Source organism: Streptopelia decaocto, assembly GCF_964273445.1.
Source record: "Streptopelia decaocto genome assembly, chromosome: 3".
In the NCBI taxonomy this organism is placed as follows: Eukaryota; Metazoa; Chordata; class Aves; order Columbiformes; family Columbidae; genus Streptopelia; species Streptopelia decaocto.
In genome coordinates, this window is record NC_138656.1 from 32,822,848 (window position 1) to 32,836,215 (window position 13,368).

General features: G+C 33.2%; 1 protein-coding gene across 1 annotated transcript in view; it reads right to left on the reverse strand.

Moving 5' to 3' along the window:
* The window catches only part of DNAH8 (dynein axonemal heavy chain 8), a 134,833-nt gene that overhangs the window by 75,983 nt on the left and 45,482 nt on the right, over window positions 1-13,368 (reverse strand). Inside the window, exons 30-42 of the mRNA XM_082048935.1 lie at window positions 13,035-13,234; window positions 12,495-12,648; window positions 12,227-12,390; window positions 11,978-12,080; window positions 11,290-11,394; window positions 10,844-11,005; window positions 8,724-8,948; window positions 7,487-7,659; window positions 5,567-5,745; window positions 3,541-3,728; window positions 1,528-1,614; window positions 1,326-1,433; window positions 407-541 (exon numbers count right to left, since the gene is read on the reverse strand). Coding sequence (XP_081905061.1) covers window positions 407-541; window positions 1,326-1,433; window positions 1,528-1,614; window positions 3,541-3,728; window positions 5,567-5,745; window positions 7,487-7,659; window positions 8,724-8,948; window positions 10,844-11,005; window positions 11,290-11,394; window positions 11,978-12,080; window positions 12,227-12,390; window positions 12,495-12,648; window positions 13,035-13,234 — 1,983 coding nt within the window. The remainder of the gene's footprint in view (window positions 1-406; window positions 542-1,325; window positions 1,434-1,527; window positions 1,615-3,540; window positions 3,729-5,566; window positions 5,746-7,486; window positions 7,660-8,723; window positions 8,949-10,843; window positions 11,006-11,289; window positions 11,395-11,977; window positions 12,081-12,226; window positions 12,391-12,494; window positions 12,649-13,034; window positions 13,235-13,368) is intronic.

Consider the following 13,368-nt stretch of genomic DNA (forward strand, 5'->3'; position numbering starts at 1 on the left):
TTCCCACTGAGCACACACTGGAACCTATACGTAAAATTGATTTGTAAAACACCTGCAGCTTATATTGGAAACAATATCCTATCTGTAGAGAAATCTCTAGAAGTCTAATTTAGTAGATACACAAATTATTTAGTTCACTTATGATAGTCAGTCTGTACACGAGTCAGTACCTAAAATATCATACCCACAGCTAAGACACTATTAACCTATTTGAACCGTTACACCCTGAGCACTGTTTCCAAGTCTAATAAATCCTCATTGCTGTTTAATGACAACATGATTACCATGTTTTAACTATTAAATGAAAGGATGTGCAAGATTTTTTTTCTAGTTTTCTACAAAATCCCATGAAATATCTAGTAGACTTGACTATACGAGGTGCTAAAATATTTAATTAGATTATTACCAGCTTAGAAAGATTCATATCTCTTAGCCCTCTCATAACAATACTCATTTCGCCTTCATCTGGCCTGGCCCTCTTTTGACTTCCAAGTGTCCTCAGTACTGAAAGGATATTTCTCAGACCAAAGTCATAATGGACCTAGGGAGCGGGAAAAAGATTTAACCAGTAACAAGATCTCTAGCTTTATTTCGTCAGTATATCAAACCTTACTTGCATATTGAATAGGTTAGTTGCCTGCCTGGAAAAGGTAGCTAAAATAGGAATTGCTGTTGTTGTTTATTAATTATTCTTTCAAAATAAATGAAGGATGATGAGACTGCTTTCAGGAAGCAGGGGGAAGAACATAAGGTTTTCTTTTCTACTTTAAATTTAATTGACCTCAACACTTATAACACCATATAACAATTATTTTGTAGCCCTCCATAGCAAGGTTCTAAAAAAATAAGAGTTCCATTCCAGACTGTGTCTTTCCAACTGAAGCAGCTTAAATGCAAGACCTTAGATCAAAGCAGTGCTATGGGGAGAGGGGCAACTTAAAATCAAACTTGAGACATTCCTCCTGCAGTTTGCAATTTCCAACTACTTTCTCTAGAGGTAGATAATTTTTACAGGAACATGAGATCACCAGGTTGATTTTACCTGTCTGCCATGTTTAGGCAGAGAATCTTATGCACTTGCAACTACAAATTATAATTCTTTAACAATTAAAAAAATGTATGTGTATATCCATGTAAATATACATGGATTAACATGGTTATTTGTTTAAAAATCTTATAGAGATATTTTTTGAATTATATTTAAACTACTTTGATATTCTGTAAAGAGCATAAAAATGATGCTTCAAAACCAATCTGCACGAACAAAAATCTAAGAGGTTGTATTGTGTAAGTAGGAAGACAAAGAGGAAGATAGATAACACTACCTGTTTAGTAAGCTGCTCCTCACAAAGTTTATAAAGAACAAAGAATTTTTGAGACAAGACCACATTATCAATAAATCCATAACTTGCAAGTTTAACTCTAATAATTATCTGAAATACAATTAAAAAAAATGCCATTAGTTTTTCTGAAGATAGGTAAGCAAGTAAAATACATTATTCCTTTCAATTCCACCAGTAATTGTACCTGCCTATCTGGAACCATCATTGCAACAGTTCTAAATTGAATTTTGAGATTTTCTGGTAGTTCTTGACGTCCAGCATATCCAGGATTCTATAGAAGAAAACATACTGCATTATTATTTAAAATTGTCAAAATAACATCCCTTTAACTGTTCAGTAAAAGTAAATTTACGCATAAATACCTAGATTTGTTCAGAGTTAGAACTCTTGTCTACTGATGATTAAAATGTGAAGAAAAAACTTCAACCATAACTATGAATTTAATAAACTATGCATAATGGACAGAGTAATAACTGAATTTCTTTATCGTAACAAGCCAGTAATCAGAATTTAAAATTTCATGGAATACAGTCCAGTTGGTTTATTTCTTGTAGTATATTCCCAACATGAATGAAGTTTGCATTACCATTTTGCAGAAAGGCAGGTTTTGTAAAACATTAAAAACTCAGTGTCTAGCAAAACACAAAATAATAATATTAAAATATATATATATATATACATAAATCAGTCTACAGTTAAGAATTATTAGGATGCTCTACTCTATTCCTTATGTCTAAAAGGGTAGCCTTCAAAGTACAGAATCTCACTGATAGTTTCTGAGTGAAACCTATCTGCTGAAGTAAGAATTATATATGCAATTCTAATTCTCTTTTAGTGACAGAATTGATTTTAATAACGGTTCAAAAATACACAGAGAATATTTTGCAATGACACAGTAAAAATAACACAGTCAAGAAGATGAAAACATGGAAAGTGTACAACAAAATCATATGAAAGAAAATTTTAATGACCAAGAAAGTTTGACTAATACAAGATTTCTGGAAACTTGTTGTAAACATGAGGAATAACTCTGACATCAAACAGGTGACATTTAAGAAATTAGAATTCATTATCTCCTCCGTTATTATTTTGCACTCGAACAGGCAGATTAAGATTTTAATTTCCCATAAAGTCATCTTGGATTGTCATCTGCTTTGGCATTAGGAAACATTCCCTATAAAATTGCCTGCCTGCAAGATTACAGGAATAAGTGCCATGAAGTCTCAGGAACCCTATGGCAACAACACAGCATACTCTGAAAATTAATATTCTAAAATCCAGAAGTTTGTGTTTCTCCCTTGGGTAACGGTTGGTAACTGGTATAAATTACGTGTACTGCCTTGCAAATCTTTTTGCGCATATTCTCCATTCAGCTGTGGGATCTAACTTTGGTCTATATATACTGCAAGTCTTTTTCACCAGTAGTCATGATATGAAAGGGAGCAACATATCTTAATATCACCCATAAAAAGTTCATGATATAAGAAGTACAGTTCTGTCATGTTGCCCACAGTGATTCCAGATTGACACACACAGAGCAGAATGGGCTATTTTGCTACAGAAGGCCAAAAGTTGACACCCAGCATTGTATTTACCAGTTTAGACACATCTTGTAACAACAAATGAAAGGATCTGATAATTTTTGCAGAATTTTTGAAAAGACTTGCTGTCACCACAGTACAAGCAGGGTGGTTTATTCCAGAATAATCATACTTGTCTTCTGCAAATCAGGTTGAAACATTTGTTTCATATATCCATGTAACGTATCCATTAGACATGTTTTTTAAATATGTCTTTCTTATATCTCCTGTTTTAAGTTAATGTTTGGGGTTTTTTTCATACAGTTTCTTTCTTACTAATATTGCTAAAGCATTTCAAACTAAGGTAGTAAAGCATATCAGTGTTCCAGTCCCCTCACTGAGAACAGAAAATTCTGGAAGCTTGGCCATACTCTTAGTCTACATAATGAACTGCAATACAGTAATGAAGGGACATAACTATGAACCTTTTCAAAAATCTTAAAGTAAAAATGAAGGCATGCTATTAAGGAATAACCAGATGATTTATGTGTTCCAGTGGATTAGTCTAATTCCTGAACAACAGTATCAATTAATAAATTGGCTTATTTTTACCTTGCCTTTGATTAACTTGTATATAGGATAATTTGTCACTTCTCTGAAATTATTACTACATTTACCATTGTTAGGAAAATTCCAAACTCTGGATTTAAATCTACAGTGTCTCCATCAGAAAAAATGAACTGCTTTTTTTTTTCTTTTCTTGCTGTTAAAACAATATAGATTTGTTGTGCTGCTACTGACAAGACTGGCAACTCAATTCGGTTGAATTCATCAAAACACCCCCAGGATCCAGACTGTGCAAGACCTGAAACAAGGACAGAAAAACATATCTGTTGTTCTTCATGCATATATGAGATATCTGAACTAGATTACTTTTCCCTCCAATAATTAAATAAGATTAGTTTTCTTTATTGCTCTGTGGCCACAGCCTATCTTCCTCCAGTCCACCTACTTCCACATACATCTGAATTAATATTAGCTGATTTATTAAAATATGCTTAAAAGTGAAACAAAATCAGAAAAAATATTTCAGTATCTTGGGGCATTTGGCAGATCTTTCTTCTAGATCTTTCTGTGAATGTAGCCTTTTATTGTACAGTGACAATTCAATTATTTGAAAAAAAAAAAAAAGTATTGATAATCTAAAAAAAACCCAAATAAACAAAAAAACCCACCAAAACCCCAACACTGAAGTTCTTTATTTTCATTTGGGTCTCCCAGCCTTCACAATGCTTTTAGATTACTTTTTACCTGCCTCTTATAAATCACGAAGATAGAAATTATTTTTTCACTAACTAGGGATTTAAATAAAACTCTGAATCTCATGAGATATAAAATATTTATCTTAGAGCATATATTTCTATGAATAAGCATTATCATTTTAAATTCACACTAAACTACCAGTTTTTCATGTAATGGTAAAGAATATTAATAACATGCAAAGAGTGGACAATGCTCTGTGTAAACTTGTCTACGAAAAGGGGAAGACTGAAAAAGCACTATATTAATAACAACAATATTTTAATAAAGGATTAATTTCACAGTTGCCTAATTTAAGTTTTGAAAAGTAACATTATACATGTTACTTGGTGGCAACTAAGAGAATTGCTCCTTTAGCAACTTTTTATGAGAAAATTTGTAGCTGCATATTTTTTCCAAATTACATTGAAGTTAAGTAGGTAGTGGATTCTGTCATGTACTCAAAATTTTTTTTAAATTTGAACAGTTTGACTTTCAAAGGGGAAATATGATTATAAAGCCACAGCTTTAGGCACTTTCATGCCACAATCATTTAGTTGCAAAAAAAAAAAAAAAATTAAAAAAAAAAATAAAATAAAATAAAAGCCCCAAATTTGTATCACTCCTCGTTTCTCAATACATAGAGTACAATAACGTTGAAATATGAACTGACAGAAATCTCAAGAAGTTCAAGTCCTTTATCTAGAACAGAATAACTCCATGCAGCAGTACAGGCTCAGTGCTGACTGGCCACAAAACACTTTTGTAGAAAATGACCTCATGTCCTGCTTAACGACTAACTGAGCATGAATCAGAACTATGCCCTTGTAGCAAAAGAAGCCAGCTGCATCTTGGACAAGAGTGTAGTCAGCAGGTTGAGAAAAATCATTGTTTGTGTCTACTCTGCACTTGTGAGATAGCAGCTGGAGTACTGTGTCCAGTTTGGGTCTTACCAAGAGAGGAGAGACATTGATACATTTGTGTGAGTTCAGCAGATGGTTGTCATGATGGTCAGTGACTGAAGGACATGACACAGAGGAAGAGGCTGGAAGAATACGATTTTTTGAGACTGAAGAGAAAGCTCAAGGGAACGTCTATTGCCGTCCATAACTACCTAATAGGAGGCACTGAAAAATTGGAGCCAGGCTCTTCTTCGAGGTGCAGTGGAAGAAGAGACAATGAACCCAGTTTTCAATGTGGGAAATTCCAAGTCAATGGAAGTATAAAAAAACTATTACCATGAGGATGGTCAAACACATGAACAGGGGCCCAGAAGCGTTGTGGAATGTCCAGCATTGGAGATACTCAAATCCCAAAGTGAATAAGGTCCTAAGCAACTTTCTCCAACTGCACCTGCTAAATGACCTGTGGAGGTCTCTTCTGTCCTACATGAGGAAGTCTTACCTTTGAAAATCCTGCCCAAACCTCTGAAGTCCATTTGGTCAGAGCAATTAAAGACTACTACATATTTTCCCAGAGCCTTTCCCATGTCTTTCGTCGTTTCTGTTTTACCAGTTCCAGCTGGTCCTGCTGGAGCTCCTCCCATGTTCATTCCCAAAGCCTGCGCTAAAGTTATATAGCACCTATAAACAATAATTCATATTAATTTATTAAATCATATGAAAGATATACATGTGTATATATATAACAGTGAATTACGTGATAGATTCTACAGCTTTTATGTTGAAACTTTACTTCTTCATAAAGCAGTTCTATTGATTTCTGTAAATGTAAGAAGTTCAGAGTGGTAAAAGTCCAAAAATATAGCATTTAAACATTATCTAGAAAAGCAAAAAACTATCTGGTGTTAATCTAGTTTGTTAGAAACTGTGAATATTAGATAAGCTAAAAATTAATGCATACGACATAAAGGAATTTAATTGTCATTAACTCTTTTTACAGCCATAAAGAGCAGATTCTGGGGTTGAATTCTGCCACATCATCATATTCCACAGTATCTTAATCTGTATACATTTCATTAAGTTAGGTCTACCTTTGTCTAAGTACTCAAGTGTGAAAGAATAAGGATACATGGCCCCTTCCACAATTATGGGTAAAAAAATCTTCACAGTTCTAAGAAAAATACTCCTAAGCTTTATTTTTTTTTCATCTTAAAAAGTTTAGATTAGTGGGTTAGTTATACACAAGTCTTAGTTAAAATTTTCATCCATGGTAAGGTACAGAAGCAAAGTTCTTCACTGCCAAATCTCTGAAAGCACTTCTAACTAAAGTATTTCTGGTTTTAATCCATATTTGAACAGAGTTTAATAACTAACTAGTTCCTATAGTTTAGCTTGAATCACTATAATATATTATGCTAAACTTGCACTGCAGGGACCTTGATGCTTTATAACCAATAAGAAATTTGAAAGTGACATAAAGGTTTCACTTCTACAGTTCTATTTGGGTCAAGGCAAAAATTGGGGTAGAATTTAACATTTTGCATCAAAAAAACTTGTTGAGTGCAGTACAGTTCACTGCAGAAATGTATTAAATTTTCCATATTTTCACAATAGCAGTCTTGCCTCTGCTGAAGAAATAAAAGTGTTCAAAAAGCTGTACATACATTCCACATAGGTAGCAAAGTGAATGATTGTAGGTTGGAAGAGTTATTTTCAATTCTTGAAGGGATCTTTTTACAAGTAAAGTATATTTTGGCCTTCTATTTTCTCATTTGGTCAAAAGTGGCATCTCAAGAAAGAAATCAATGGAGGAAGAATTTTTTGGGGAAAAAAAAAAGCCAAGAAATTCCGGGGAGGGGGAAGAAAAATACTTCTCATTGTTAAGCCACATTTGAAACAAAATTAATGGCTGGTTGCTTGCCTGGCTACAGAAGAATGGCAAGTGAGTGCGTATGCCTGGGACTTTGTCAATATCCAGATTCCTATGGAAAAATCTAAACTGTTTCCCAGCACTAATAGAAGTCCAGACACTGACTGGTTGTCTTAGTCTTTCAAAGACATTGGTAGCCTCAGAATCTTTATAGAACCGCTTATTACAGAATTTGAAATATTTCATCTCATCTTTTCTTCAGCATAGAAATATTGCTAAACTGTGCATTACTATATAACCTTAAACCAGTTCATTTCTTTCACTATTTTTTTTTTTTTAAGACTGAGAAACATTAAAAATTTCATAGGAATTATTAAGTGTACAAATTAGTGAGAGTCTATCTTTTCTAAAAGAGTAGGATTAAGCAAATGTATGAGATTTCCATGAATGACCTAGCCCACACAAGACTTAGTTCAGAATGTACCATGAAAATACATGTTAAATAAACACAACATATATGAAGTATTCATTATGCATAATTGTTTTTCTAACCTGTCTGTAAGAGGCGTTATAACCAGACGATCAGTGCAACCCAGAAATTCATTTTGGTAAACAAAATTAACATCTGTAATGGATACTATAACTTGATCTAAATCTTCATTAAAATAGAATCTCGACTGCTTTAACCATTCAAAATCAGTCGGTGATTTGATGTGCATTTTTACCTTGAAAGAGAGTAAATAAATGTATATGTTATAACTGAGCACCTACATTTATTGTCTTTGATAGCTGTGATAAAATGCTTATTTGTATGAGAATAATAAATGATTACTAAAGTTCCTATGTAAGTAAAATGAAATACATATAAACATCACATTTTGTCTCCAGATGTATGCTAAACTGATACTGAAAAAATGTTCTGATGACTTAACCTGATCATTGCACCTGTGTTAACCAAATAAATTTTATATTGCTTTAGTAGTGCAGCTCACCCTCTGAATGAAATTAGCAAATAACACACTGTTAAATCCACCAAACACATTAGAACAAATGGCATGATGAAGGAAGGATCTGGCTGAAGCATGGAAGGCAATTGTGTAGAAATCCAATAAGCTCTGCCATCAACAGTAAAAATATGTGAGAAATGGGATGGCATTCCTCAAAGGATGAAGCAATGTAAACAATTCAGCATAGTCTAAAACGTTAAGGTATAAGATTGGCTGTATCTGTTCATTTAGTAGGGTTTTTTGTTCATCTATGTATTCTCCTTAGGAACCAGAAAGAGAATCCCAGTAGCCTGCTCTCTAAGGCAGTGACAGAGACAGAAAGAAGAAACTAGGAGATACGGAAGATGTTGCAATCATTGCTGCAACTCTAGAAGGGGTGGAGCTAAAGTGAAGATAATTTCCGTGAGGAAATTATCTGTTATGACAAAGTTCCAGCACCCTCAGCAGACTCAACTTTTAGTTATGCAAGTAAGAGTAATACAAAAGTTTTTCAAAGAAAGGTCAGGCTAAGAGATTTTTGTCTATCAAAACAATTCTGTAGGAAGAAGTGGAAAATTGAAATATTCAAAGTGTAAAAATCTGGAGCAAATATTTAGATGACAGAACTGATGGATTTTATTCTACTTCAAGCAAAAATGTACTGTTTTTACTAGGATGAGATTATGGACATCTCTGTCTTACAAACACATGCATACACATGTGTAACTGTAGCTACCATATGTAAGTAAATTATTATAAAAGAAAATACTTTTAATTGTCAGAAATCAAAATTTGTACTTTACCAAATCATCAAAAATATCACGCTGATGCACATGAATGGTAATAAGTGTTTCAAATTTCACTCTCTCAAATTTGGAAAGATCGTGCGTGGTCTGGCTGATCAACATATTCAGAATCTCCAGAAATCTCCCATTGGTTGCTTGCATGATTTTTTTATCCTCTTTAGCATTCTGTAGAGCTTCTTCTGAATCATGTGTCCACAACATTTGAATTCCCAGTAATCCAACCTACAAATTTAATATGTGAAAGAAATATACAAGAATCACTTGTTGAACATTAGCCTTATTATATAAGCATTAGGTGTAAGAGAAACAATAAATCATGCTCTACAGAGTCCCAAATCATCACTAAATCTAGCATGATGCTCTATCACCAGGATACTGTGCCCAAGTTAATTTGCTCTGCCATGGTACTGGAAACTCCCGAGAAAACATTTTTAAAATTTTATGAAAATTTGTCACATACTGAGATACATACAAAGCAAGGATAATTCTCCGTTTCACTTACAATCCCATAGTGTACTCCAATATCACAAAGATAAGTTGGACTTAAATTGTGGGGAAAATAATTCTGAAAATTTCCCATTGCAAATTTGTAGCTAATTAAAGAACACTAAAAAAAAAAATGCTGTGCATTCCTACTGACCATGGGATGGATTGCTATCTTTCTAACATGCTGTCATGATGGGAGTACAGCTTAGAGAACATTGACCTACATGTTATTTTGCTTCCAAATAAATCTAGAGAGGTATAGGATGTTGCGGGTAAACTACAGTCTCATATTGATTTTGATTTACAATATCAGGCACACCTATGACATAACAGGATATATAAGAACTGTACGAATACCTTTCCTCCCCCAGTATTTCTGCTTTGACAAAGCATCAAGACCTAAAAATTTGATTAAGTGACTCTTTCTACATTTCTGTCTCCCTATATCTGTAGTAAGTTCACAGATACAGAGATTGTGTAGCAGGAAATAGCACACCATCTTAGAAGCATTAGGCTATCGTTAGTAGAGTCTAAAACAAATTTATTTTAGAATAACCCATTAGTCAGAGGAAAAAAAAAAGAAATCTTTCGATATGACTTTTTCATGCTGCCTGTAACAGAAGCTTCTGAGACAGGAAAAAGGCAGTTTGAAGGAATGAAAATATTTCAAATATTTGTCAGTATTTTCCCCACTATCTTCTCTGTCCTGTAACAGAGGTTTTCTTTCTCTTCACTTTAAATTTCTTGGCCAAGGATCATTGTCTTCTTCTTCTCAACCCCACCAGCCCCTTCTAACACAAATAATTCTTCGAACATACAAACATATGGATTAGCAATACATAGGAAAGAACATCTTTGCAGAATGTAGTAAAGTCACTTCAAAATGTCTGCTATGCAAACTGGACAAACAGTCCTTATCTGTTTAAAAAATGTAGTGGACTTTCTAATACTTCCAAGATAATTACATCATAAATACAGCTGTAAGATAATTCACATAAATATGTGTGCACTATTTTTTTTTAAATTAGCAAGGCATGGGCCAGTTTTAATATTTGCAGAATTTCTATAAAAATAATTACACTCAGCACTGTAAATTACAGTCAAAATTCATACAGCATAGGAAAGAATTCTTTACTTGTTAATGAAATTCATGAATTATCAGTAAGATGAAGGAGTCTCTAGGCAAACTAGAATCCTTCAAAATAGGCGTCTATTGGGACTGCATTACCATAGTGACAAATAGATGAACTATGAGGTAAATCTTGTAAATGAAGAGATAAATAATCATAATCATAGCTCTTCTGATCTTAAATTATGAAAGATAAATCAATCTGCACAAGAAATGTTATTTGCATCTGAAAAGGGTTCAATATCCATCACAGAAAATACATGCTCTACATTCTCCAAGAGAAAAAACAGTCATTTTAAAGTAGATTACAAGAAAAATATTATACTATAAAATAGGGTACCAAAGTTGAAGTCAAGAAGGATTGCCTTCTACTGAGTAGATCCATATCCTTATTTGCTCCATGAAAACTTCATCATATAGACAATCCTGTATGCTTTTCACATCCCATCTTCCCCCTCACACATCCAGACTGCACACACAAATTCACATCCTGTTATCTCACCTGTGCTGGGAATTGATTAAGAAAATCCAGCAAATTATATCCTGGGTCACTAATTTGGTAATATGCTGCCCTAATTATGCCATGCAATGACATCTGCTGCACACGCAATAAATCCTGCAACCAAAGTTCCACTGGTCCTTTTGCAATCACTGGAGTGTCCAACTGAAAAATGAATAAAAGTAAAAGGTACAAAATAAAACATAGTTACCAAACTTCTGTTCAAGAACATTAGTTACTAAATAGTTACTAAATTTCTGTTCAAGACAACTGCAGGTTTAATTTCAGTAAACACACTAGAAATGTATTTCATCTTCATTAAATGTCTTAACATCTTATGGTTTTGTTACACCACTCCTTGAAATGTTCATTTTTAATTAACAATAATTTCATTTAATATATGCTTATGTGATCAATTATTATTTAAAAAAAAAAAGTCAGAGAATTACTGGAATTCTTTCTCCTTCTCTTGATATGACTGCCAGTATGCGATCATAATCCTTTTGGTGAAACTCTGCTTCATTTATATTGTCAGATATGGAAGGCAGATGTGGCTGTAAGGAATATTTAGAAATCGTTTAACGTAAATATATAACACCAGCAAACAGAAAAAAAACTTCAAATAAGATTACCCTGCAAAGGTTCATCTAAGCCTATAGATGAATTTCAGGCTATTTGTAGGTGATAATTACAGCAATAGTTGTTAATGATTTTATCTCAATTTGCTGTTTTTTTTCAGTTTCCAGAGGTAGTCCAGCAGAACAGAGATCAGCTATAGTGTGAGCTCAACTATCTTACCTCAGTCAACCCTCAGTGACAATCTAGACTGGCTGGATGAATTTTGCAGTATGCAAAGCAGGGAAGTCTCACAGGGACCTTTTTGTTAGTTTAGTTGTGAAAGGAACAACCAGGAAGTCACTTGATGCAATCATATTCTACTGTTCTGGATTCTGAATATTTTTTTTTAATTACAGATATCCATTTCATATTTTGTTAAAGACTAAAGAGCAATAAATCATTTTTTTTTTCTTAAGCAAAGTTTGTAAGGAGAAAATGGTTACATTTTAATTTATTAAATGGTCTTCCATATTCTATTTTTTGTTGCTATAAGCAGAAAAAGAATCATTAAGTTTGTACCTGAATTGTATGAGAATCACTTGCTTGTCCAAGAATTTCAAGAAGGACAGGATCGGAAACAAAAAAGAATCTAGGAAACACTAGTCTTTTCTTCTCTAAGTATCTTTAAAATTGAAGAAGATTTTTATTAGAATATTTCAGGTCTCCATTTTTTTCTACATAAGAGTGAAATTCAGACTGAAACACTATTAATAATTCATACAATATATTTACAAAATAATAATGCATTAAAAACAAAATCATTCATACCCTGTGAGTGATTTCTGGCATACTTCCAATTGTTCATGTAAGTGAGGGAGAAGTTGCTCCATAGTCTCATCACCGACACAGCAGGTAATTACATTTGGGTTTTCACGAGCTCGTTGCATTATTCTTAGCCATGATTTGTCAATATTCTGGAAACGCTTTGCTTCCTATAGATAGAAAAAATATAAGTACTTTGACAGCATAATCTGTTGGAAATTCTTACACAGATAGCTTTTAATAAACAATGACAAGCAAGCACTGTAAAGTTTACCTGGGGTAACTGTTTTGCAATATCTCCCCCTACAAAAACAGCTTCAAGATAAACCCAGAGGTTCTGCACAATGAGCCATTCTTCAATTATTTCTGTAGAGTTGCTTAGCTTAGAAACCCAGCTCTGAATGTCCTTTTTAAATGGTGCATTGTATCTAGAAAAAGAAAGGGAAGAAGAAATAATTTAATTTTTTAAAAAGCTATTATAAAATAACTAAATACAATAGTTAAAAAAAAAAAAAACACAACAAACACACACCACAAATACACACACATACCACACAAATAACACTAGTTTCACTTACAACAAGAAGAATCTTGTGGAAAGTCTCTACCAGTTTGATTACATTCAAATATACCAAGACAGTAGTCTGCTACTAGTAGATGAAAGTCTTGCACTTGAGGAAGTTTTTCATTAGACAATGTAACATTATTTTTCATTAAAAAAATAATATCCCATTCAAATTTACTGCTGATTTAGCCTAACAATAGTACAGTTCCTATTTCAGTGTGTTCCTTAAAATAATGCATTTAAAAGTACCTATTGCTCAGTAAAGAGCCAAGAACCATTAAACTGTCCTCCATCAATGCTACAATTTCTGCTGATTCGTTTCCCTTTAACATTAACTCTCCTCTTGCTTTGAATTGTGAAAAGCTCAGAGTTTGGTTTCCCCATGTGTCAGCTATTTGAGAAAGTTTGGCTTCTATATCCTTTTCCTTTGTAGCAGATATGCATATATCCTGTAAAGAAAGAGCCATTTAGAATCTTAATTCTTCAGAAAAAAAAAAAAAAAATCCTAATATTACACATCTAGTAACAGAGTATTAAAAACAACATAGACAATTTTATAAAATAGTACAGAAATGTGTCAGAC